This window comes from Ochotona princeps, chromosome 13 (genome assembly GCF_030435755.1).
Source record: "Ochotona princeps isolate mOchPri1 chromosome 13, mOchPri1.hap1, whole genome shotgun sequence".
NCBI classification, from domain to species: domain Eukaryota; kingdom Metazoa; phylum Chordata; class Mammalia; order Lagomorpha; family Ochotonidae; genus Ochotona; species Ochotona princeps.
The window spans coordinates 35,586,864-35,612,588 of NC_080844.1; the positions used below are offsets into that span (position 1 = coordinate 35,586,864).

Consider the following 25,725-nt stretch of genomic DNA (forward strand, 5'->3'; position numbering starts at 1 on the left):
CTTACTTGAAAGGCAGTATTAGAGGGAGACTGGAACAAGAAGAGTGGTCTTCTGTTCTTTGCTTCATTCCCAAAATGGCCACAATGACCAGGCCAAAGCCAGGAGCCTGGAACTGCATCCGAGTCTCCGACATGGGTGGAATTAGTTTAAGAACTTGGGCCATCCTCCAATGCTTTCTAAGGTACATCCGCAAGCAGCTGGGATTCAAACCGGTAGAGTTGTAGATGTTGCAGGCGATGGCTTAACCCACTGGGGCACAGTGTCAAGCCCCACCCTCCCCTCATACCTAAAGAGCTTTTCTCTTTCTTTAGTCCTACTGTAAATTCGTGTTTGTCACCAAAACTGATGATCCAAGATTGGAATTATAGCAGACTCTTGCTAGTTTGTAAAGATTACCTCTGGTGTGCACCGCACACTCGCTCAGTGTTTTAGAGAGCCTTCAGGGAAGTCACCCTTGCAGCCATGCTGTCCCCTGAAGCCTGCTGCAGTGAGGAAGAGTGTCACCATTGGTGTAAACGTGCCCTGCCTGTGAGTCTGTGGGGTGAGAAGACGGCATCCGTCATCTGTCAGTAGTAGAAGGAACTATCACTGCTGCCCACAGAACCTCAGAGCTGTGGACCTGGCAGCCAGAGCCCTCAACTTTTGTTTCTAGTGATTTCCATAGTAAACATCTAATTGCAGTGTTTCAGCAGCACGTGAAACATTGTAAAAACACAGTCATCTGCTGAGACACTATGTGCTCTACTTGAAGTGTGTATGTTTTTAATGGAGAGTTTAAAGTCTTAACATTTTTTATTGATAAATTCTTGCTACCAAGGTTTTGTGACTTAGAAGTGAAAGTTTTACCCTGACTTTAAACTTGGATGGCAACTCAAGTGATATTTAAGATATACTCTTTTTTGTTTTTAACACTGATTTATTTTTATTGGAAAGGCAGATTTGCAAAGAGAAAGACACAAAGATCTTCCATCTGCAAATGGCTGCAATGGCCATACCTGCGCCAGTCTGAAGCCAGAAGCCAGCAGCTTCTTCTGGGTCCCCCATGTGGGTACAGAGTCCCAAGGACTTGGGCCACCTTCCACTGGTTTCCCAGGCCATAAGCAGAGAGCTCAGTCTGAAGTAGCCAGGACATGAACCAGCTCCTTTAGGGGATGCTGGAGCTTGCAAGTGCAGGATTAGCCTGTTGAACCACAACACTGGCCTCTGAGATATACGCTGTTGCAGGTGTAAATGAATAATGAAATTATTTTCTGAAATAATTTCCTGTTAATGAGAGAAAGTCAAATTTTCAAATGTAAAAGTGCTAATCTTAAAAATTGTTTTTTATGAACTTGTTTTTCCTGAAGTATTTCAAAATTTAAAAGTGCCTTGAACTGTGGAAAATCAGCAAAGAAAAGATATTATTCAAACATGTCTAGTTTGTCATGTCTAAGGTCATGGCACTGGGACTGTGAATTTCATCTAAGTATAAATGCCTCAGCGGAATGATGAATCAGAGCTTTCTTAGATTTATAGTATGTGATGGGTTTCATGAACCTCTTGATTATTTTCAAAATAAGATTTGTGCATGTGAAACCATACACTTAGGAATTATTTTATCTGTAAGACAATGAGACAGAAGAAACAGAAGTGGACAAAGCAAGTTCTCATCTGCTGGTCCCCTGTCCAGACTGAAGCCAGACAGACATCCTGAACTCAGTCTGGCTTGCCCATGCCTGGCAGGGACCCAAGCCTGAGCCTACACTGCTACCCCCAGAATATGTAAGTTGGAAGCTGGAATGGAAAGCAGAGGCAAGATTCAAACCCAGGTGCTGGCATATGGAACATGGCATCCCTGCTGGCAGTTTACTTGGAATGCCAAATGCTCCCACCCCACCTCCTAAATGTTTTTAAAAATATGATTTATTTAAAAAGCATAGAGAGGGATATCTTCCATATGATGTCCACACCCTACCTCTTCTACCCATCCCCCTCATTGCCCAGTGGCCACAATAGCCAAGATGGGACCAGGGTAAAGATGGAAACCAGAAACTCCATCCTGGGTGGCAGACATATAAATTCTGGAGTCATCATTTGCCCTTCCCAGGTGAATTAACAGGAAGCTAAATCAGAAGCCAAATAACTTGGACATGAATCAGTATTCCAATATAGGATGCCAGCTCACAGGGTAGGTTAACCTACTGCGCCGCAATACCAGCCCCTCAGTAAATGTATTTCTAAAAGTTTTTGCCTTCCCCTGATGATTTAAGTTGGGCATAAATGATCTGTTTTTCCATGATTATTTAATCCTGAATTCCAGGTAGCTTTTTATGAATGTTAATTAGATTATTCAAAAAGCAGAGTTACAGAGAAGCTGAGAGGAGACATCACCCATCTGCTGACTCACTCCCCAAGTGTCTGTGATGGCCAGGGCTGGCCCAGGCTGAAACGTGGTCTCAGAAGCTATATCTGGATCTCCCACATGGGTACAAGGACCCAAATACTTGGGTAATCTCTGGTTTCACAGACGTGGGACCAGAAGTAGAAAAGGGTTGCCCAATGTGGTATAGGCAATGCAGGCAACAGCTTAACTCACTATACCACAGTGCTGGCCAGGCTTATTTTCTCAACAAGGAAATTGATGACTGAAACTAATTCTAAGTAATCATCATCAGAGAAATATTATTTTCTTATCATACACTAGTCCAGGATGTTGTGTGTGGTGACAGACCATGTGTGAGCAAGTACTCCTCAGCTGAATTGTTGACCCTAAAATGAAAGCTCTGTGAAGTACATCACACGGCACTCGTAGCTGCAGGGTCATTCTGCTCTCTTAGCCTCAGCTTTCACTCTGTATTTCCTTGAATCTCTTATTAGGCAGCCCTCCTGCCACCACATCCTTTTGGCAGGCTGTTGGAGCGGGATTAGTACTACCACGGCCTTTAATATTCTGGCCCAACCATAATCCCCGAGGCTGTTTCCTTAACGTAACCCATAATGTATCTGAAATCAAGTTTGGCTTATGATAGGTGAGAGCTGATGGTAGGTTTGAAGTTGTTTTCAAAGCCCCCAAATGATTTGCATCTGCAGTCAGGGTGGTAAGCTAGAGGATACAAAAAGGAGCAATAAAGAGAGGCATTCTCCCTGGGTTGGTAGATGATCAGTTATAAAAATACCATTGACTCTGCTCCATGGCTGTCTCACAGGGGATTTTCTTTGGCTCTGCTTGTTTCCACTGATATCCACCCTCCTCAACACAGGGTTAGCTGTGGGAGCAGAATCCCCTGTCCTACTGCCCAGTGCTATCTTTTTGAGTTGTTCACTCTCTTTGAAAGAGACCACATTCATCCATGAGACTTTGGAAACCGTATGGTAAACCCCGGCATGAACTATAACCTTGTTCATAGCTCACAGCACAAGGGGAGTCGTGTGCCTACCACTGGGGCCAGCTTATGGAAGAGTCTTCCTCTCTGGAATGGGCTTAAAGGGCACAGAGTATTTTTTTTTTTAAAGATTTATTTTATTTTTATTACAAAGTCAGATATACTGAGAGGAGGAGAGACAGAGAGGAAGTGGAGCTGCCGGGATTAGAACCAGCGGCCATATGGGATCAAGGCGAGGACCTTAGCCACTAGGCCACGCTGCCGAGCCCAAGGGCACAGAGTATTAAGGGTGATTCACCAGCGGTCTCCTTCTCCACTCACCTGAGAAGGGACTCGGCTCTGGAGTGGTCTGCTAAAGGGCTTGTGAGATTGTTGAGAAGAGAGATAAAAGAAAGGGCTTAGAAAAACAGACTGGGCTATGACCCAGAGTCCACAGCCTGCCTTCTCCAAAGACCTGCTGTCTGCACTCTGGATTTCACTCGCTCAAGCCATTTTCCCAGGGACACACTTGAGTCTTCTAGAACATGTGGGTCTTTGTTTCATGTGTCTTGGGACTGTCTTTGGGTTCTGCTTAAGCCCTGAGCACTCTGTTTTTTTGTGGTTTGATGGACTTGCTGTTTCCTAAGGGTAGTTCCATCAAGTTAAGAACTTAAAGGGCAGAGGGAATTTGGGATCATGGAACTGTGCTTGCTGGGAATGTTCACTTGTTAGCTTCTTGAAACTCTTCCTGAGGCAGAAATGTTTTTTTCATAGCCTCTTCCTTTAATTCAGTATGTATCTGGTAGTTAGCGATGAAGGGGTGGGGAGGCGTTAGAAAGCTTCTGCCAGGGACAGTGGAACGGCTCTCAGGTACCTTAGGCAAAAGTGAGGAAATAAAGGGAGCTCTTCCCAATCTAACTGTGGAACAACCTGCTTCCTTCCAAACTTTATTTCTTTTATTGTCACCTAACTATAGAAACATTAAGGATATTTAGTCACCCAGATAATTACCCTGAGATTTCATTTATTCAATAAGTTGAATAAAAATAGGTAATACTCGGAGCCAGGGCCATGGCGTTAGCAGGCTAAATCTCTAGCCACAGTGCCAGTATCCCTTGTGGGCTCCAGTTCAAATGCCACCACTCCATTTCCTATCCTGGCTCCCAACTTCACACTGTGCAGGAGCTTCTCCTGAATTTCTCACATGGGTACAGAGGCCCACGTCCTTCACTGCTTTCCCTGACACAGTAGCAGGGAGCTGGATCAGAGGTGTAGTAGCTGGGACTTGAACTGGAGCCCTTATGGAACGTCAGCACCGCAGGTAGACCTAACGTACTACACCATGGTGCCAGCTTCGATCTGTGCATTTTGGATTAAGGATGTGACGGAGGTTAAACAAACTGTAAAAGGTCACATAGCTGTACATGGTAGAAACAGTTCCTTTCTAAGAATTGTGGCTCCAGATCCCTGTGGATCTAGCACTGTGGCTAGAAATTTAGCCTGCTAACGCCGTGGCCCTAGCTCTGAACATATTGAATAAATGAAATCTCATGCCCTTCACCAACCTGTGAAGCCTCTTATCTGTCACACTACATTTAGTATGTCATGCTGCTATAAAATACTTGTACCATTACTTTCTAACTTGTCAAATTTTTTTCCTCTTTTATTTAATGCAAGTGGTTTCAAAGTATGATTCAGGAATCAACACAATTATAACTATTTTCAAAATAATACTAATATATTCTTTTTCCATTTTACTCTTTCTCTGTTGAGTGTCTATGGAGTTTTCCAAAAGTTTCATAACCCGTGATGCCACAGCAGCCTGAATGCTACAGTAGATATGAGAAACTAGCTCTCTTCTCTTAAAACAGGGATTAACTTGTCACAATTGTGTTTATAGATCAGCAAATGCAGTTATTTAAAAAAAACTGTTAACGGGTTTACTGTTCATTTTTAAATGAATTAGTAAATACAAGTCAGTGTTATGTATCATCTGAGTAAAATCCATAGGTGTATCCCATACAAACGAGCTATCTGGAGCCCTAAGTAACTGTATTTAAATGTGAAGATGTCCCAAAACCCAAATATTCAAGAGCCACAGGTGATGTACAAGTCTTAGCTGTTTAGGTGTGATCCGTGGTGTTGGAGCTTGTTAGCATGCCCCACCTGAGGTCTCACTGCAGACCTCCTGCAACAGGGTCCAGGTTCTATCAAAAGCGATTTGCTGGCACAGTAAAGATTCCGGAGGCCAGAACAGCAGGGCAGGGTGAGGAGCAGCTAAACTCAGGCTGCTGAGGCTTGAGAAGTGCTCTGCTCCAGCCCTCTTCCACAAGGAGCTGAGTGAGGTCTCACCCACTTGAGCTTCATCAGTACCACTGTCCACGCAGTGGCCCTGCCTACTTCACAAGGAGGTTTCTACAAAAGTCTGCATCAGAACCAAAAGCTCCAGAACAGAGTTTACAAATCACTGGTCCTCAAACATGCGTGCGTCAGAAATACCTGGGTGCTAGTGAAAGCCCAGGTACTGAGCCTGCCCCCAAAGATTTTGATTCACTAGATTCAAGACTGGGTGTGGAGCTTCCACTGGGGATGGAAGAAGTCCAAACACTACCGTACAGAAACCAACGTCATCAGAAAGACAACCAGAAGCCCTGAGCAGTCCGCAGAAACAGAAGAACAATAAACGTCCTTCGGGACCAGGGAGGAGAGCTTTCTCTGGTCTGAGCCTGGCTCCACCTCTGGACCCCCACCCTCCCTTGCAATGACCATCAGGATCGCTCCGAAAACCCCTCATAGCAAACAATCATACAAACTAAAAAAACCTAAAATAAATAGACAAACAACAAAAAGTAGAGCTTGGAATCTGACAGGAAAGAGCTGGCATGGATTTGCTCATGCCTCGCTGGGTGGGACACGAAGATTAGTCACTCTTCACCGTGGTGTTGGGGACTTTCCTGCACACCCCCCCCCAAAAAAAAAAATGTTCTGCACCTTAATTGTTGACAAATGTCTTGTTAGAGTTACAAGCCAGTCTAGATTATCCTAAAATCTGCCAAGATCAGTAAAGTTATACTTCAACACAACAAATGGCTAAATACTAAAATGAAATAGACACGAGACAGCTGAATGGTACCTTATAGCCATTTTAAGGTATATAGCAGCCGGTCCTGTATACAAACTAAAATTGAAATGTCAATGAGCAAATCATAGGTTGTGGTCAAGAACTTGTTTTTTGTTTTTTTTTAACATACTGGTTACGCAAAACCATGTCAATTCCATAATGTTACAAATTGCTGTTAATGTTATATTGGGACTCTTAATTGACTGGGATGATATTCTACCAGCTCTAACTTTGGACCAGAAATGGTCTCCCCAAGAAACTGTTCAACCCATCTGGACAATAAGTAGCTGGACTCTATGTTTGGTATATGTTTGCAAGGAAAGAATCTTGATTGAATTTGAACTGTAATACTGCACCAAGGTGGAGGAATCCACCAGGGGGGAGGGGCGTGGGGAGGGGTGGGGGGATTCCCAGAGCCTATGAAACTGTCACATAGTGCATAATAATTAAAAAAAAAAAAAGACTGGGTGTGAGAAGTTACAGCTCCAGCAAGTGGAAAAGCTATACTTGTAGAAAGCTATACTTGTGTGGAAAGCTGTACATGGGGATTTTGAAAAAATATTCACTCAAGGCCCATAGAAGTATGGGTGTGATATCCTAGCCTTGTATAGATTTAAAACCAGTCTCTTCAAACTTGAAGTAGCTGAAAAATTTGCAATCTCTGTTTGAACTAGGTAGACATCTATCATCTTAATAAATGGAAAGTGGTAGGATTTCAGACAGGAAACAGGTTGTTTAAAACACTGCTGCTGGGGCAAGCTGAGCAATTAAGATGAGTTTCAGTTCTCCGCTTGCCCTAAGTTGGGGGTCCAGTCTGTACCCCAAGTTCCAGCTTCTTGCTGATATGCATCCTATGAAGCAGTAGGTGGTGGCGATCAAGTGGGAGACCAGGATTGAGTTCCTAGCTCCTGCTTCCAGTCTGAACCAGTCCCAGTTGTTGCAGGCAGTTAGGGAGTAAAGCAGTGGCTCGGAGTTCTCCGTCTCTCTCCCTTTAAAATCAATAAGAGCATTTTTTATTAACAAAATAAAACACCACTGCAGTCTTAAGATGATATGAAAACAAAGGGTCAGCTTCCTTCTACACTAATTGGAAAGTCACCACATAGTGTAAATGAAGAGACATAGAAAGCCTGTCAAGTTCATTTATCACTGTCTTCACTGATAACATGGTATTCATGCAGTTGGTCATGGTGCTGCCCTCTGCTGAGAACCATAATAGGTGAGCATAGACCAGTGAGTTGATGTCTAAAATGCAAGGAACACAGGCAGAATCCTCACGTTTCCTCCGCATGAGAACTGCCATCAATCCCAGGCTTGGCGTCTGTTCCCACGCTTACAAACTCTGTGCAGTCAACTCCTGTGGACCTCTCAGCAGAGTCTGCTGAGCTCAACAGGTGGCCGATGAAAGGTGTGTAATCCTCAAAGATTATCTTTCCCTAAAAGCAGCCAGTGACCCTGAACTCACATAATCCAGACAGATGGGAATTGGGAGTGGGTAGCTCCCTGGCGTTGATACTGTGGAGTTTGAGGAAGTTCACATGGTTTGGTGTCATGTGGAGAAGATGGAGGTGTGCAGGAGCAGGGGTCAGTAGGCTGCCTTTGTGGGAGGAGATCCTTATCCACAGCCCTCCCCTTGGCTTCTTGTCCACTCTGCAGTCATGAAGATCAGTCACTTAAAAGGAGTGAATTTTCGTAGTAAATGAGGGTTAACTTTGCCATTATTATTCCCTGAGTGTTAAAAGTATTTGGGAATTTGGGTCTGCAAAAACAAATCTTGACCTTGTCTGGATGGTTCTTTCTTCATCCTGATGGATTTGTCTAGCTGGAGGCCGCACTCCACCATTTGAGTTAACCATTTCAGCCTCAGGGAGGATCTGGGCTAGTCAAACTGAGAACTGATTGTCTTGCTACAGTAGTTCAACAGAGGTGAGGTAAACTTGGGTCCCACAACCTTACAATTAAGGAATGCTTGTTTTTTGTAGGCACCACATTGTTCTTCCTTTGCTTTTAATGACACCTTAATAATCTTATGTATTAAAATATCACCTTCCCCAGGGTAAGTGGGTTCCAGTGCTGTACATGATGAAGGCAGCTCTTGCTACTGTGAGAACAGCTGTTGTGGGTGAAGGGTTTGGGGGCCTCTGGGTTTTCAATTTGAAGGCGCCAGCTAACACACTAAGTGCTATTCACCAGTACCTCTGGCTCACTGACAAGTTCAAGGGAATAATTTCACCAGCGATTAATTATACTGCAGCTCCTGGGATTTGTCTTCCAAACATCACTTTGTTTTCCTTCTGAAACAGCTAGCTTTCCCCAGGGATAGTTGAGGTTTTTCTGATTGAAAGTATCCTGAGTTAAGGAGTCAGAGCACCATGGGAATCTATTCACCAGAGGTGTATTGTACTTGTTTCAGATGCCTCAGGATAATACACCGGCTTCCAAGATAAGTGCTTTTTATTTCCCTGCATCTTAGATCAATTATTTGGAATCTTTTGGTAAGTTAAATTTAAGAGCTGTAACTTAAACCACCACATCGCTGTAATTAATAAGTAAAATGTTCTTACCAAAGATTTTTCTGTTAATGGGCTGTATTGTAATTATGCTTTGAAGAGCCTAGAGAACAAAAGGGTGGCAAGAGCTGCCTTCTGAAAACATCCCGTGCTTGAAGGTCAGAGGAGCAAGGCTTGCTACGGGGGACGTTCAGCTTCTGTCTTGGTGCTCCACGGAGGAGATGAGGCTTTTCCTCTGAGCTCTGTACTTTAACATAAGTGATTTCACATAACTAGCGAAGAACCAGAAGTGTGTCTTTGTCATTTTGACCGTTCTGATAGATCCGACTTAAATCTGCAACTTTCTCCTTCAGGGAAGAGATTTGTGGACTTGCACAAGGCTCTCGGCATGAGTGCCCGTCCTTCCACCACTAGTTGTAAGTCCCCTCGGGTGTCATGCATTGGTGGGAAGAAGCCATGTAGTGATGCCATGGGGCCAGGTGACCCTCTGTGGTCTGCAGTGTTGGTGCATGGCCTCCCTGAAAGCCTGCCTGATGCGTTCTGGTTGGAGTTCCTGTTTGCACTTTTTTCTTCCTAGCACCCATGGGGCAGGTGTCGGTAGCCTCCCCGATTTCTCCTGGCCTTTGTTAGCACACTCTGAGCGTGTTGGCTGTGGAAGACCAGTGGGCTCTGTGCACCCCTCCTTGTTGGGACTTATCACCCTACTACTGCCTCCTCGGGCACAGACACCTCCATCAGTTACAGATTGCAATTGGTGTCCAAAGGAATGTCCCAGGCAACAGCAACTTAATGTGGTTCGCGTAGCAGTGTGGAATGGTGTGTGCCTAAATGCCCCCCCAGAACCTGCGTTGCCTGCTACTTTTGAATGGCTTAATCTGTTTAGACTCAGGACTTTGTAACTATAACTTCAGGATATGACCACATGAATGTACTTTTTCAGGGTTAGGGCTGCTTTCTCTCAGTCCAGAGTAGAGCTTGTGGGAAAGAAAGACAGAACAAAGAAGAGCCTGCAGGGTGGCCCATGGCAGTAGGGATCATAGGTTAGGGAGCACCTGTACCACCTTCTGAACACTTTGGTTGACAGAGATCTTGCTGCCAAGCTGGTGGGGGTGGGTTTTGTCCCCAACTGGGGGGTTCAGATAAGAGCCAGTGAAAACTTGGGGACTTCCGCAGTCACTGCAGGGGACGCCTTAATTGTGGGATTTCATGGACAAAGGGGGTGGTTCCTGTCCATGGTGCTGCCCTCTGTCTTCCTCCCACTGGAGGACAGAGCTGGGACCGCCAGCCGACTGAGTAAATGTCTCAGCATGTACCAGGCACTTAGCAGGCAGGTGACGGATGTGCCAATTATCTGCATTCTGAGCTTTGGACTCCCTTGGTAAGAGCTCTTCCCGCTGTTGACAGGACATGATGTGGGCTGGCTCCGCAACAGCGGCCATCTCTGTTAGCATTCCTGGCACATTGCTAGTGAAAGCCTTAGTCTGCAGCCGAGTGACATGTCGGCAGTGGTGTGACTCGAAGAGGTCGTGCAGCTTGTTTGCATGTAGTCAAATACCGAGCACTCAAACCTGAATTGAACAGATAAATCAGTGCAGAGACTTTAGCAAAATCTAACATTAAATGTTTGCCTTTTTTGTTTATATAGTAGGTGTTCAGATTAATACAAGTAAAATGCAGATTGCCAAGAATATACCCCTACAGGGATTGGAATTCTTCTTTTGCATTTCTGCATTGTTCTCAGTGACTGTGAAGGGAGGGAAAAGGTGTATCAGAGGCATTGATTTTTGCTTGTAACAACAGCAAACACAAAAACTAAAATTGGGAAAATTCTTGAGAATGCAGCCATTTTAGAAATAAGATAAAGAAAAATGCTGAAGATTTGGGTGGTTTGCAGAGCAAGATGGTTTTGTAATTGCTGCCACCTACTGTATGTGGTTGATGCTTAAATTTAGTAAGTTCATGGAGGTGAAGCTGTTGAAATAGTTAATTGGAGCAAGGTAGACATCATTAGTTTATAGCATTTCTTCTCTGCTCTGTAAGTGGCTCTTAATTACCGAGACAGCCGCCAGCTTTCATTCATTACCTTCAAGTGGTTTAAAGTTTTCTTCTTTCTCAAGTTCCTCTGCCAAGGAGCCTTCACATTAATGCTGGAGAATGCGTTCAAAACCTTAACATGCTTGGGAATTTTCTGGGTATACATGACATAGTTTGCTTTAAGGAATTTTATTTTGATTTGCAAAAGCAACACTCTGGGGTTGGATTATAAATTAATTTCCATGAAAGAGATGAAAACAGAACTGTGGGCCTGATAAAAATTGCAGCAGTTGACATGAAAGACATGGTTTTATTAGCTCTGAAATAAAGCTTCAGATCAGCCGGCTAGTTAAATGTAACAAGCAATATAGACTCTGAGTCAACAGAGGCCCTTCTTTTTTATTAACACCCAGCTGTCAGAGTCAGTAGGTCCTTCCTGTGGAAAACAACCTGCCCATTGATGTTTGGGGTGGTCTCACAACAGGATTTCTGACAGCATCTGATGCTGGTGGGAGACTTGCGTGATGAGAGTTACCAGAAGTACCATCATGAATCTTAGATTCTAGTTTTTGTTAAATATGCCACGGCATATGTTTGAGATGTTGTTGCTAACTACTGCGTGCATTGAGTGGTGGCATGACTCTAAAAGGTTCAGAAGCATGAACTTCCTGGAGACCCAACCGCTAACTGATCAGAGACTCTGTAAAATAATACACTCTTCTGATGCCATGTGTTTAGCTTTTTGCCACTTAAATTATTTTTAATGGCTCTTCTCCAAACTCTGGAAACGCTAAGGTGAAGACAGACTTTGCTTTTTCTATCGTAGGCTATTTGCTTTCTAGAAGAGAAGGCCAGGCGGGGTCTCCTGAAAAGCCGCTCTCTGATCTGGGCCGTCTCTCCTACCTGGCCTACTGGAAGAGTGTCATCTTAGAATATCTTTACAACCACCATGAGAGGCACATCAGCATCAAGGCAATCAGCAGAGCCACAGGCATGTGCCCACACGACATTGCCACCACTCTGCAGCATCTCCGTATGATCGACAAGAGAGACGGCAGGTGAGTCCCTGGCTCCTGATGACACGCACCACTGCCTCTCAGGTGTCTACATCAGAGGAGGCTCCTGGCCATTAGGCACATTCATTGCATTATAGCTGAGTGGTGCATCGTGCTTTCAAAACCCTTCTCCTAAAAAGAAAACATCAAGTGCTACTTATTTGCCAGTTATGTTTCATTTTGCTGTACCCTTTGATGGATGGTGTTCCTGATTTTCCCTAATCCAGGTAATACTAGTGCTAGCAAATGTCAGTATGAGAAGATAAAATGAAATTTCAAGTTTTGATCGCTCTTTGTTGTCATGTTACAGATTTGTCATCATTAGAAGGGAAAAGTTGATATTGGGCCACATGGAAAAGCTGAAAACCTGTTCCCGAGCCAATGAACTTGACCCTGAAAGTCTGAGGTGGACTCCAATTTTAATTTCTAATGCTGCAGTTTCTGAAGAAGAGCGAGAAGCTGAGAAAGAGGTAATGATTGGCTTTATCATCCTGAGTTGTGCAACTTCCATCTTGTAGCTTTCTTAAGCTAAGGAAGTCATTAACATCATTGTCAAGAGCTTATGTAGAGAACTTGTGAAATGATATGGCACTAATTTATCCTAACTGAGGTTGCATGGTAAGACATGATAAATTTATTGAATTGAGTATGAAAAATGAAACATTTATCATTGATCACAAAGCAGCATTTTTCAATACCGACAGCATGTAATCAGATCAAATTTGGTGCTGAGCTCCAAGGCTGCAATGTCAATCGATTCCTTATGTTTATGAACTTGCTCAAAGTGCTCCATGCCAGTGAGCATGTAATGTAGTGATAAAGAACTCAAATCAATTCGCTGCATCATTAATGGTGATAAATATCCCATGAAACCCAATCTTCTTCGATTTCTTATCCTAACTGATGCAAAAGGGTCCTGAAATGATGCAGCTGGCATGTGCTTGGCTGGCTGCTGTCCTGCTCAGAGCTGTCATGGAAATCCTTTGCCATTGATCCTTGGAGGTTCTGGATGTATGACTGTCCTCACGGCCGCACCACTTTCACCCTCCCCCTTAGGCTGAGCGGCTAATGGAACAAGCTAGCTGCTGGGAAAAGGAGGAGCAAGAAATCCTGTCATCAAGAGCTAACAGTAGGCAATCACCTGCAAAAGTACAATCGAAAAATAAATATTTGCATTCCCCGGAGAGCCGGCCAGCGGCGGGGGAGCGAGGGCAGCTGATGGGGCTGTCTAAGGATAGCAGTGATGAGGAAGAGGAGGAAGAGGAGGAGGAGGAAGAGGAGGAGGAAGAAGAGGAGGAGGAAGAAGAGGAAGAAGAGAATATTCAAAGCTCTCCCCCAAGATTAACTAAACCACAATCAGTTGCCATAAAGAGAAAGGTATGCATCCTTTTAGATTGTTCAGCCTAAGAGCAGCTTTCAAATTTGCCACTGTAAACATTCCATCCTTTAGTCTTTGTCTCACTCTCTGTTCTTTGGATGTAGCTGACACTGTTGCATACTCAGTCTGTCACTCATGATACACTGTAATCATTTATCTCATAGTCATGATTGTGTTTACCTTTTTAGGTTACTGCTGTGCCAGGAAGCCAGGTTGCTAATCTAGTAGTCTCTGCCACCTGCTGGTCTGCAAGAGTAAATCAGATTATGGAAACTGAAGGGGGCTCCAGAGAGCACTTAAACCACCCTTGGAGTCTAGAGAGGCCTGGAGACCTATCCTGGATCACACAACTCATTACACACTAAGCCAGAATCGGACAAGTGCTCAAGCCCAGTGATTCTGATAGTTTCTTTCTCTTCTTGCCATACAGCTATTAGGAGATATTTGATATTTCCACTTTGTGGCCTACTACACATCACTAAAGTTCCTGATGTCCTAGTAGCTTGGTGGTTCATGCACCATTCATCAACACTGGTACAGAAAATTTCAAAAAAAATTTTTTTAAGATTTGTTTATTTATTGGAAAGTCAGATATAGAGAGAGGAGGAAAGACAGAGGAAGATCTTCCGGCTAATGATTCACTCTCCAAGTGGCCACAACGGCCAGAACTGAGCCAATCCAAAGCCAGGAGCCAGGAGCCTCTTCCAGGTCTCCCACATACAGGTGCAGGGTCCCAAGGCTTTGGGCCATCCTTTTCTGCTTTCCCAGGCCACAAGCAGGGAGCTGGATGGGAAGAGGGGTCCCTGAGATTAAAACTGGCACCCATATGGGATCCTGGCAGATGCACACAAGGACTTTAGCTGCTAAGCTACTGCACTGGACCCTTTTAAGTTTGTTTGTTTTTTTTTTTAAGATTTATTTATTTTTATTGGAAAGTCAGATTTTACAGAGAGAAGGAGAGACAGAGAAGAAGATTTTCCATCTGATAATTCATTCCCCAAGTAGCCACAATAGCCGGAGCTAAGCCTGTCTGAAGCCAGGAGCCAGGAACTTCTCCCTGGTCTGCCACACAATTGCAAGGTCCCAAGGCTTTGGGCCATCTTGCATGTCTTTTCCAGGCCACAAGCAGGGAGCTGGATGGAAAGTGGAGCAGCCAAGATACAAACTACCACCCATATGGGATCCCAGCGCATGTAAAACAAAGTGAGGACTTTAGCCACTAGGCTACAATGCCAGGCCCAAAAATTGATTTTTGTCCTTAGGTAATTAGTCTGCTTTTCATCACTGCAGTGAAATACTTACCTTATGAGGGAACAGGTCTGTTTCAGTCTGTGTAGCTCACAGTACTAGAGGTCCAGGTCCAGGGTCTGGCAGCCTCATGGCTGTTACCCTGCAGTAGATGGGGTGCCGGAGGGTCTGCAGAGGGAGGATCATATGGCAAGCCAGGAAGCAGAGATGGGTTTGGCTGAAATTTAGGCTTTTATACGAACTGTCTCATGAGAACTACAGTGACTAATGAGAACCACTAAAAATCCAAGAACCTTTCACCAGGCCTCCTCCCCACCATCACCCTGGGCCCCCAACCAAACACCACAATTAATTAAAGTTTCCACTTTATTGGTAGCATTAATTTGTAACTCTGGAATTGAAAGTCTTGTATGAGGGGGAAATTCATATGCAAACCATAACTCTAAGCGTAGATAAAACATTGTCCAAGTCAAGGCTCTGCCTGCAGGCATCTTTCTTGGATCTGCAAAGGAACTTGTTCTAACGCCTGCTCAGTGATCCTCTTCTAAGTATGTCGAATGATGGAGGAGAAGAGGGGAAGCAGTAGAAAGGAACATTCTGTAAGTGAACTTCAGACTTCTGAAAAATATTTTAGTTTCTTGTAAGGGGAATATAGTTATTTACCATGAATATGAGGAAAACTTGTTCTAAGAACATTTTTAAAAAATCGTCCAAGGCATAATAGGGACTGCTTTCACATAAATGGACTCAACGCAAAGGAAATAGTTCTTTCCATTCGGTATATTAATGTTTGGGAAATGCTGATGGGTTATCAAGGGCAGCACGCTGGTAATGCAGGGTAATAACCACAAATGCCAAATTACAAAATATGATTAGCAGACCTGTGTGTGCTCTTCAGTGAGCCTTGACAGTGCTGGGAGAGGTTTCTAACCTAGTGGTTTAGACGCTCACATCTTACCTAACAGTACTTAAGTCGCACACCCAACTCTTGCTAAAGCAGAACTCAGGAGGTAAAGGTGATACAAGTCCTTCCTTTCCTGCCACCGTGTAGGAGACCAGGACTGAGGTTCTGGTTAGCAGCTATGACCTAGCCTGGTTGTGGCAATTGCAGGCATTTGGGTAGTATGCCAGCAAATAGACTCACTCTCTGCCTCTCCAAGAAAAAAATACTAAGGGGGAAAAAAGAAGATACTACAACTCTCATATACAGTTTATCTGGAAGTTGGCATTTCATAAAGCATATGACACCTGTTTCCACAGTGTGTTTTCAACAGTTTTTAGAGTACCTATTGACAGATCAGTAGTAAATTTACCCTTTACACCTCTATTTGGATTATATGTAATTAAAAACATTTTGGCTTAGGGAGAAAATATGTAATTACACTTATGGCAAGTCATTAGTGCCAAGCTTAAGTGAAAATAGAAACACAAGTTTTATTTTACTTTTAAAGGCAGAGTAATGTGGGGACATTTATATTTGTGTGCATGTGGAGAAAAAGAGGGAGAAAAAAGAATCTTCCATCTGCTGGTTCACTCCTCAAATGGCCACAACAGCAAAGGTTGGGGCCAGGCTGATTTCCATCTGTGTCTCCCTTAAGGGTGGAGCAAAACCAAGTACATGGACCATCAGCTGCTGCGTCCCCGGGTGCATCAACAGCAAACAGGATCAGAAATGGACAGAAGGCTTAAACTTGCATTCCTCACACATAGCAACTTAACCTGCTATGCTATAACACCTGCTCCAGATTTTAATTTCTTACATGCCTTATGTATTAATATTTTTGCAAAATTATTTGTTTTCATCCAACAGCCACTACTGTATGCTATATTTCAAACTGTCATTGCTTTAGGCATTCTTTCCTTCCTTTTTCGTGTTTCCTGAAATTCAAAGAAATAGATAAAAGCCATCCAGCCTTCACATTGTCTCATTTCCTGGAGTGCCTTGCATGTTTTTTGGTCCTCCCTGAACAGTTATCAACTGTGAAATGTGTGACCTAACAGCTAGTTAATTATTGTAACATTTATAGAAACCCTGAGGTCGGTGATGACCTGAATGCCGGTGATGTGTGGGAGGCTGAAGCCAACAAAGGGCCACTAGGAAGACATGGTATAAAAGCAGAGCTTAGCTTTTAACATCTGTAGCCTAGCTTGTAGGATGTTCTTTCTCAAAGCATCTGCCTGAGTAAACAGTTTTATTTGGAAAACACTTGCCTGTGCAGTTGGTGCCTGAGAGGGATGTTAAACATCACACGGAAGGTTAAGTACAAAGGCATTACGGAAGTCTTTACATATCACATTCTTAACCACGTTCAATACATGTTTGCCGTGTATCGACTCACCCATTTAATTTGTCATGGGCTCATACATATTATGTTTGGAATTAATTTCAGAGGCCTTTTGTACTGAAGAAGAAAAGGGGTCGTAAACGCAGGCGAATCAACAGCAGTGTGACAACTGAGACGATTTCTGAGACGACAGAAGTGCTGAATGAACCCTTTGACAACTCAGATGAAGAGAGGCCAATGCCACAGCTGGAGCCTACCTGTGAGATTGAAGCAGAGGAAGACAGCAGGAAGCCGGTTCTGAGAAATGCATTCCAACATCAATCTGGGAAGAAAAGACTAGCAGAGGAAGAAGGAGGAAAAGACAATCATTGCTTTAAGAACACTGATGCCTGTGGAAGTAAGTAGAGGGAATGTCGGTGTGTGACACACTGCCCAAGAGCAGACCCTGCGAGTACACACAAAGACATCTGGGAGTTTGCTTACTCACCTGGACTAAGTGCTTCTGGCCTTTCTCACTTGTAAAAGGTTCTAGCTTTTCTTGCTAGACTTGAATTCTATGCTTAAGCAGCTTTAACACCCAAAACGTTTCTCTAGATGGGTTCATCAGGCATTCCAGAAATTGGCTGATTTCCCCAAAACTCTGTAATCTATCAGTAAGGAACATGTTGCATTTCCTTGGTTATAACCTGTGGGATTTTTTTTCACATTTAATATTTCTGAATCCAAGGAATGTATTATCAAAATCAGCATAGAATGTGATAGGTTCTTTTTCTCCTGCACAACAAATATTAGTGAATTCATGTTGTGTATCAGTGGCATTGAGGGTCTGAGAATGGAGTGCCATCAAGAGGCATCTCGGGGCAGGTGTGGAGCAGGTGAAGGGCCCCTGCATCCCAGTTGGCGTGGCAGCTTCCCCAGTTGTGATCCACACCTTGCTAAATGCAACTAGGAAGCAGCAGGTGATGACTCAAGTTCTTGAGTGTCCCTGCTGCCTATTTGGGAAACCATGACAGAGTTCCCGGCTCCTGGGGTCAGCCTGGCCCAGTCCCAGCTGTTGCAGCCATTTGTTTCTTTTTTGTTGTTGCTGTTGTTTTGTGGGATTTTTTAACAGGTTTATTTTATTTTTATTGGAAAGTCAGATATACAGAGAGGAGGAGAGACAGAGAGGATATCGTCCAAGCATTGATTCACTCCCCAAGCAGCCGCAACGGCCGGAGCTGAGTCATCTGAAGTCAGGAACCCAGGGCTTCTTCCAGGTCTCCCATGCGGGTGCAAGGTTCCAAGCCTTGGGCCGTCCTAGACTGCTTTCCCGGACCACAAACAAAGAGCTGGATGGGAAGCAGGGCTGCCAGGGTACATTCCAGAGCCCATATGAGATACCAGCGCATGCAAGGCGAGGACTTCAGCTGCTAGGCCAGCACGCCTGGCCCTGCTGCAGCCATTTGTGAAGCAAACCAGTGGATGAACAATTTCTCTCCCTTTCTTTCTCCTGTCTCTGCCAAGTCTGCCTTTAAAATCAGTCTTTAAAAGAAAAAGAAGACTCATCTGGGCATGTTAGTATGACACTTAATAATATTTTTAAAAAATTAGAAAATTGTCCTTCCTCTTAGCCTAACAGAAACATTGTCATCTTTAACTTTTGGGGGGAAATTACTGAACACCAGTGAATTTTCTTTGATGCCTTGTTTAGAAGTAGCCATCTCTTGCCTGTCGGGCTAGGAATTGTGCAGTCCATCCACAGTTGTAATGACTATTCAGAACTTAAATCTGAGGAAGCACAGGCTGTCTTATTTCCTGAGAACCCCAAATATTGCTTTAGCTTTTGAAAAGCTAGTTCTAAGAATATAAGCATGCATCTTGACTTCTAATTTTTTTTTTAAGATCTACATATTCATCTGAAAAAGCAGAGTTAGAGAGAGATCTTCTGTTCATGCATTCACTCCCCCAGTGGTTGCAAAAGGCCAGGAATAGGCCAGTCCACAGCCCAGAATATGGAACTGCATCCAGGTCTCCTACATGGGTAACAGGGGCCCAGGCATTTGGCCCATCTTCCACTGCTTTGGAGGCACATTGGCAGAAAGCTGGATAGAAACTGGAACAGCTAGAATTTGAACTGGCACCCATATGGGATGCTGGTGTCACAGGAGCAACCACACATCTTGACTTTTGCAGATACACTGTTGCTGCATACACTAATATTTTGCTGAAGGTATAACATGTTGTCCTGGATATACTGAAAACAAACCTTGTTCTTGTTTCTTTAAACAAATGGACATACTGCAATGAGAGTTTCTAGGTGTAGCAACTGAGCATCCTTTCTGCCTTTTGAGAGGCTGCCCCGCAGCCTGTATACAGATTGTCACCTCCATCCCCCACTTGTGCCACGTACCTTCAAACATTCCTGATGGCCGTGTTACACTGGATTCCTTTCAGGTTCTTCTTTCTTAACAATTCAAAAGTATATCTCATAGTTAAGGGAGGGGCTGCTACAGAAGCTCGTAGGCCCAGTGGCATGTGGAATAAGAACATGCACTCCAGGGGCATTGCCATTGTGACTAAAAAGGAAGCAGTCTGAACATTGGGAGGGGACTATATATTTTTTTAAAGATTTATTTATTTTTATTGAAAAGGCAGATATAGAGAGAAAGATCTTCCATCCACTGGCTCACTCCCTAGTGGCCACAACGGCAAGAGCTGAGCCTATCTGAATCCAGGAGCCAGGAACTTCTTCCAGGTCTGCCGTGTGGGCACAGGGTCCCAAGGCTTTGGGCCGTCCTTTGCTCCTTTCCCAGGCTACAAGCAGGGAGCGCAATGGAAAGTGGAGCAACCAGGATTAGGACCGGCGCCCATATGGGATCCCAGCACATGCAAGGCGAGGACTTCAGCCACTAGGCTACCATGCTGGTCCGAGAGGTGACTATTCATTAGTTTGGGTCTGGGTTCTTCTGATGGAATCGTATGCCATTATGTATGCTTACTCTGAACCTAGCAGTTTGAATGTAATGGCTTCAGTTGAATTCATCTGTGGTTCTTTTATTATGTAAATGAGCTAGTGTTTGCCCCACCTGCACATACTGGATTAGAAATCATTTCATGGGGCCCAGCAGCGTGGCCTAGCTGCTAAAGTCCTCGCCTTGAACGCCCCAGGATCCCATATGGGCACCAGTTCTAATCCTGGCAGCTCCACTTCCCATCCAGCTCCCTGCTTGTGGCCTGGGAAAGCAGTCAAGGACGGCCCAAGGATTTGGGACCCTGCATCTGCATGGGAGACCCTGGAAGAGGTTCCTGGTTCCCGGCTTCGGATCGGCATAGCACCAGCCGTTGCAGTCACTTGGGGAGTGAATCATTGGATGCAAGATCTTCCTCTCTGTCTCTCCTCTCTGTATATCTGACTTTGTAATAAAAAAAAAAAATCATTTCATTCTGGCATAACAAATATCTGTTCCAGCAGGATTGTTAGATCTACTTTTGCTTCCAACACACTATTTGTAGTAGCATTACTAAACTCTTTATGAAGTTTTTCCTTTAAATTTACTGACTCTCAGAACCTGATGTAGTCTTTAATTTTCTGAAGACTTGATGTTTGGGTATTTTATTCATATATTTATTAACATATTCATTGGTTCCCAAATATATGTCAATGTATACATATTTATATTCACATGCATATATAGGTGTAATAAAGATAAGGTTAGGGGCTCATGGCACAGTGGGTTAAGCTACCTTCTACAACACAAGCAATACATAGCAGTGCTCCACTTCCAATCCAGCTCTGCTAATGTGCTTGGGAAAGCAGGAAATGATGGCCTTAATGCTTCAGCCCATGCTACCATGTGGGAGAACCCATTAAAGTTCCAGGTTCTTGGCTCTGGTCTGGCCCAGCCCATAGCTGTTGCTGCAGTTTGGGAGTGGGTCAGCATATGGAAGATCTGTTTGTCCCTTCTCCATTATTCTACCTTTCAAATAAATAAAATAAATCTTGAAAATAATAATAGCTCAACTGAAAATTAACTTTACAATTAGGGTTTACTTTTAATTACCCTTAATAATCTTGTATATGAGCAGCAAACTGATTAGACAGAATTAAAGAATACCTGTATTTTAAATATTTAGTAATTGCATATACAGTATTTTTTATATGTGTGTGTGTGTCATGCAACAATGGTGATCCAAGAAATGATGATGGTTACAGATGAATTTATGCTTTGGGCATTTAATTATTTGTTCACTTATTTATAGAGGTATCAACTTAGTTTTATGCCAGAGAAAACATTCAAACATTCAAATCAAAGTGAATAATGTCATCAGAGATTATTTAAATCATTAAATCCAGTAAGTGTCGGCAAGCAGCAGTACAGTGATGCCCGGAATAGAGTCTAGCATTAAGCCCTTTCTCCATGTTGCCTAACTTGTAAACGTTCAAATTACACATTTTGGAACTCTGGGCTTTTTCATCTGAGAATGTCATACTCGTTAAATTCAAATATTTTCCCAGGCCTAGGATATTCACTTGATTTATGCCACAATATAATGCTACATTAATCTTGGTTATGTCTTTACCATCAACTGTTAAAGTGCAAATGAAAGCAATGTTTGGTAATTAATTCAGGTTGTCTAAGACTTTCTTTTTCTTCCTTCCCCTTTCTGTTTCCATCAAGACAATATGGATGATGACACAAATAACTTGAAAGAAGGCAGCAAAGACAATCCTGAACCTCTAAAGTGCAAGCAAGTATGGCCAAAAGGAACGAAGCGCAGTCTTTCCAAGTGGAGACAAAACAAAGAAAGGAAGACTGGATTTAAACTGAATCTGTACACTCCACCAGAAACACCCTTAGAACCTGATGACCAGGTAATGGTGGAAGAACTGAAGGAGACTTCAGAGAGTAAAACCAGTCCCGTACCCGTCGGGATCGAGGAGGTCAAGGAAACTGTGGAAGCTCTGCTGCCCAGGGATGAAGACAGAAGGGAAGAAGCAGGTGCACCTGGAAGTCCAACTAAATCACCAGGAGAAAAAACAGTGAGTGACCTGATCAAACCTGAGGAGGAGGAAGAAGAGGAAGAGGAAGAGGAAGAAGAAGAGGAGGAGGAGGAGGAGGAGGAGGAAGAAGAAGAAAATATAGAAAAAGACCCAGATGGTGCTACAAGTCAGGAAAAAGAGGAACCGGAAATCTCCATGGAGAAAGAAGGCCCTGTGCGTTTGGATGATCATGAAGAGGAGGAGGAGGAGGAAGAAGAGCCATCTCATAACGAGGACCATGATGCCGATGATGAGGACGACAGTCACATGGAGTCTGCTGAAGTGGAGAAGGAAGAACTCCCAAGAGAAGCTCTGAAAGAAGTACTGGAAAACCAGGAGGCTTTTTTAGACCTTAGTGTTCAGCCTGGGCATTCGAACCCAGAGGCATTGATGGATTGTGGCGTTGACCTTACAGCTTCATGTAACAGTGAGCCCAAGGAGCTTGCAGGGGATGCTGAAACTGCACCTGAATCTGAGGAAGAACCCCCAGAAGAACAGGTAGAGAAACAGGACTCAAAGAATAGCAAAGAAAGAGATCCTGATTTCAAAGAGGGAAATACAGCCACGGTGGAAATCGACTCTGAAACGGTCCAGGCAGTTCAGTCTTTGACCCAGGAGACTAGGGAACCAGACGACACCTTTCAAGATTGTGCTGAGACTCAAGAGGCCTGTAGGAGTCTACAGAACTACACCCATGCAGACCAAAGCCCACAGATTGCCACCACTCTGGATGATTGCCAACAGTCAGACCACAGTAGCCCAGTTTCCTCCGTCCATTCCCATCCTGGCCAGTCAGTACGCTCGGTCAACAGCCCAAGTGTCCCTGCCCTGGAAAACAGCTATGCCCAAATCAGCCCAGATCAAAGTGCCATCTCAGTGCCATCCTTGCAGAACATGGAAACCAGTCCAATGATGGACGTCCCATCAGTTTCAGATCATTCACAGCAAGTCGTAGACAGTGGATTTAGTGACCTCGGCAGCATCGAGAGCACCACTGAGAATTATGAAAACCCAAGCAGCTATGATTCTACTATGGGTGGCAGCATTTGTGGAAACAGCTCTTCCCAAAACAGCTGCTCCTACAGCAACCTCACCTCCAGCAATCTGACACAGAGCAGCTGTGCTGTCACCCAGCAGATGTCCAACATCAGTGGGAGCTGCAGCATGTTGCAGCAAACCAACATCAGCTCCCCACCAACCTGCAGTGTCAAGTCTCCTCAAGGCTGTGTGGTGGAGAGGCCTCCTAGTAGCAGTCAGCAGCTGGCTCAGTGCAGCATGGCTACTAACTTCACCCCACCAATGCAGCTGGCTGAAATCCCCGAGACAGGCAATGCCAACATTGGCTTATATGAGCGCATGGGTCAAAGTGATTTTGGGGCCGGGCATTACCCACAGCCATCTGCCACCTTCAGCCTTGCCAAACTACAGCAGTTAACTAATACACTTATTGATCATTCATTGCCTTACAGCCATTCCGCTGCTGTGACTTCCTATGCAAACAGTGCCTCTTTGTCTGCACCATTAAGTAACACAGGGCTTGTTCAGCTTTCTCAGTCTCCACACTCCGTCCCTGGGGGACCCCAAGCACAAGCTACCATGACCCCACCCCCCAACCTGACTCCTCCTCCAATGAATCTGCCACCACCTCTTTTGCAACGAAACATGGCTGCATCCAATATTGGCATCTCCCACAGCCAAAGACTGCAAACCCAGATTGCCAGCAAGGGCCACGTGTCCATGAGAACCAAGTCGGCATCTCTGTCACCAGCCGCTGCCACCCATCAGTCACAAATCTATGGGCGCTCCCAGACTGTAGCCATGCAGGGTCCTGCACGGACTTTAACAATGCAAAGAGGAATGAACATGAGTGTGAACCTGATGCCAGCCCCAGCCTACAATGTCAACTCTGTCAACATGAACATGAATACTCTCAATGCCATGAATGGGTATAGCATGTCCCAGCCAATGATGAACAGTGGCTACCACAGCAATCATGGCTACATGAATCAAACACCCCAATACCCTATGCAGATGCAGATGGGCATGATGGGAACCCAGCCATATGCCCAGCAGCCAATGCAGACCCCACCCCACGGAAACATGATGTATACAGCTCCTGGACATCATGGCTACATGAACACGGGCATGTCAAAGCAATCTCTCAATGGGTCCTACATGAGAAGGTAGACAGTGTGGGCGGTCCACAGAGCCCACTGGGCATCACTATTGATCTGCACAAATACCTTGAAGAGTACGATTTCAAAACCAGCAATTGGTGTGAATGCAAAAACATTTGTTGGCACCATTTATTTAAAAAAAAGCTGTATGCAGCAGAAAGCCTTATACAAGTTGTTTTTCTTTTTCTCTTTTTTTGGTACCTTTGTTTCTGTTACTAACTTTTATATGAAATTCTCTGCAGAGAAAGGCCTCTCTTTGGACTACAATTTGGAGGCAGCCACTTGTTGTGCCTGCTTCTGTTAAACAATGTGGATATCCAACCCCTCCCTCCCCCTTCTGTTTTAATATGGAACCTAGACCTGTTTTTTTTCCTTCCCTGTCCACTCCATGTAAATGCCTTTAGCCTTTCAGTTATTGTATATTTTGTTTAAGGTGACACTTCAGCATGCCGCTAATGTCTTTGTTAGTGACAGTGCATTTTGTAGTACTGTACAAGTGTTGTGCTAACAGTAAGCCATTTCTTAAGTTTTTTGCCTTGATTAGGGTGCCCTAATTTGAGGGTTTAAAAAAAAACTATATTTTTGTTAATTATAAAACTGTAAAGAGCTATAAAAGCTATTCCCATTTGATTAGTTAAAAGGGTTTTATTGCTAAATGTTTGGTGTAAAGTTGAGACCCTTTTCCATTTTGGTGACAGATTTCTTTAGGGAAAAAAGGCAGCTTTCTGTTTTCTAAATGCCGACTTCTGTTTATTGAATGACGCATATCTCAGTGTTTATCTGTCAGGTTTTGAAACATTTCATATATGTCCAAATACTTGGCAGGATTTAAAAAAATAGTGAATTTGGTGTAAAGTTGCTATTTTATGGAAATGCCTCTAACTTTACATTTTCATTCCATCTGTAGATTTTTCTATCTTTATAAAATATTGGAGTTATTTTTTAAGGAAAAAATAGAGAAGTAGCTTGTGAATAGCTCAAACTAAGCTTACAAATCGCATGTAAAAAAGCAAAAAAAAGTTATTTGTGTCTGTTTATATTGCTTCCTTTTTTGTAGCCTTTGTACCTGTACAGGGTGACAGTAAGGGCCAACAGGAGAGGCGTAATCCTTGTATAATATAGGAGCCAGCGACACTCTTGTATTTATCTGTTCTCTTTTTAGTCAGTTACTTCAAAAAAAAAACAAAAACAAAAACAAAAAAAAGCTGTACATTTTAACATAAAATAAATTATGATGAGCCATTTTTAGCCTCTTGTGTCCTGTCATATTATGATTGATATGAGAATGACCAATTGAACTGTATCATGTGTCACATCTCAAAACACATACACATTTTGGGAAAATAAATTATTTAGTGTAAATTGGAGTTATGAGATTTTCTGATTTGTTTTGACTTTGGGGGAGGGGTTGGCAATAAATAAGAGTAATATCTAATAAAACCATCACATATACCAAATACCTATTTAATAAATTAATTTATAATGGATTTTAATGCTTTTCATGAAAGTTTATTTTATGCTAGTGCATACCTTCTGTATGCCAATCATTGTCTTTA

The 25,725-nt window shown here is 43.6% G+C and overlaps 1 protein-coding gene across 4 annotated transcripts in view; it reads left to right on the top strand.

The window, feature by feature from the left end:
* KAT6B (lysine acetyltransferase 6B) overlaps positions 1 to 25,417 on the top strand; it is a 173,247-nt gene extending 147,830 nt beyond the window's left edge. For all 4 annotated transcript variants that reach the window (XM_004583506.3, XM_058671618.1, XM_058671619.1 and 1 more), the window contains 5 exons: positions 11,833 to 12,064; positions 12,372 to 12,531; positions 13,118 to 13,438; positions 17,078 to 17,369; positions 21,631 to 25,417. In XM_004583506.3, coding sequence (XP_004583563.2) covers positions 11,833 to 12,064; positions 12,372 to 12,531; positions 13,118 to 13,438; positions 17,078 to 17,369; positions 21,631 to 24,179 — 3,554 coding nt within the window. In that variant the 3' untranslated portion in view covers positions 24,180 to 25,417. The remainder of the gene's footprint in view (positions 1 to 11,832; positions 12,065 to 12,371; positions 12,532 to 13,117; positions 13,439 to 17,077; positions 17,370 to 21,630) is intronic.
* The last annotated feature ends 308 nt before the right edge of the window (positions 25,418 to 25,725 follow it).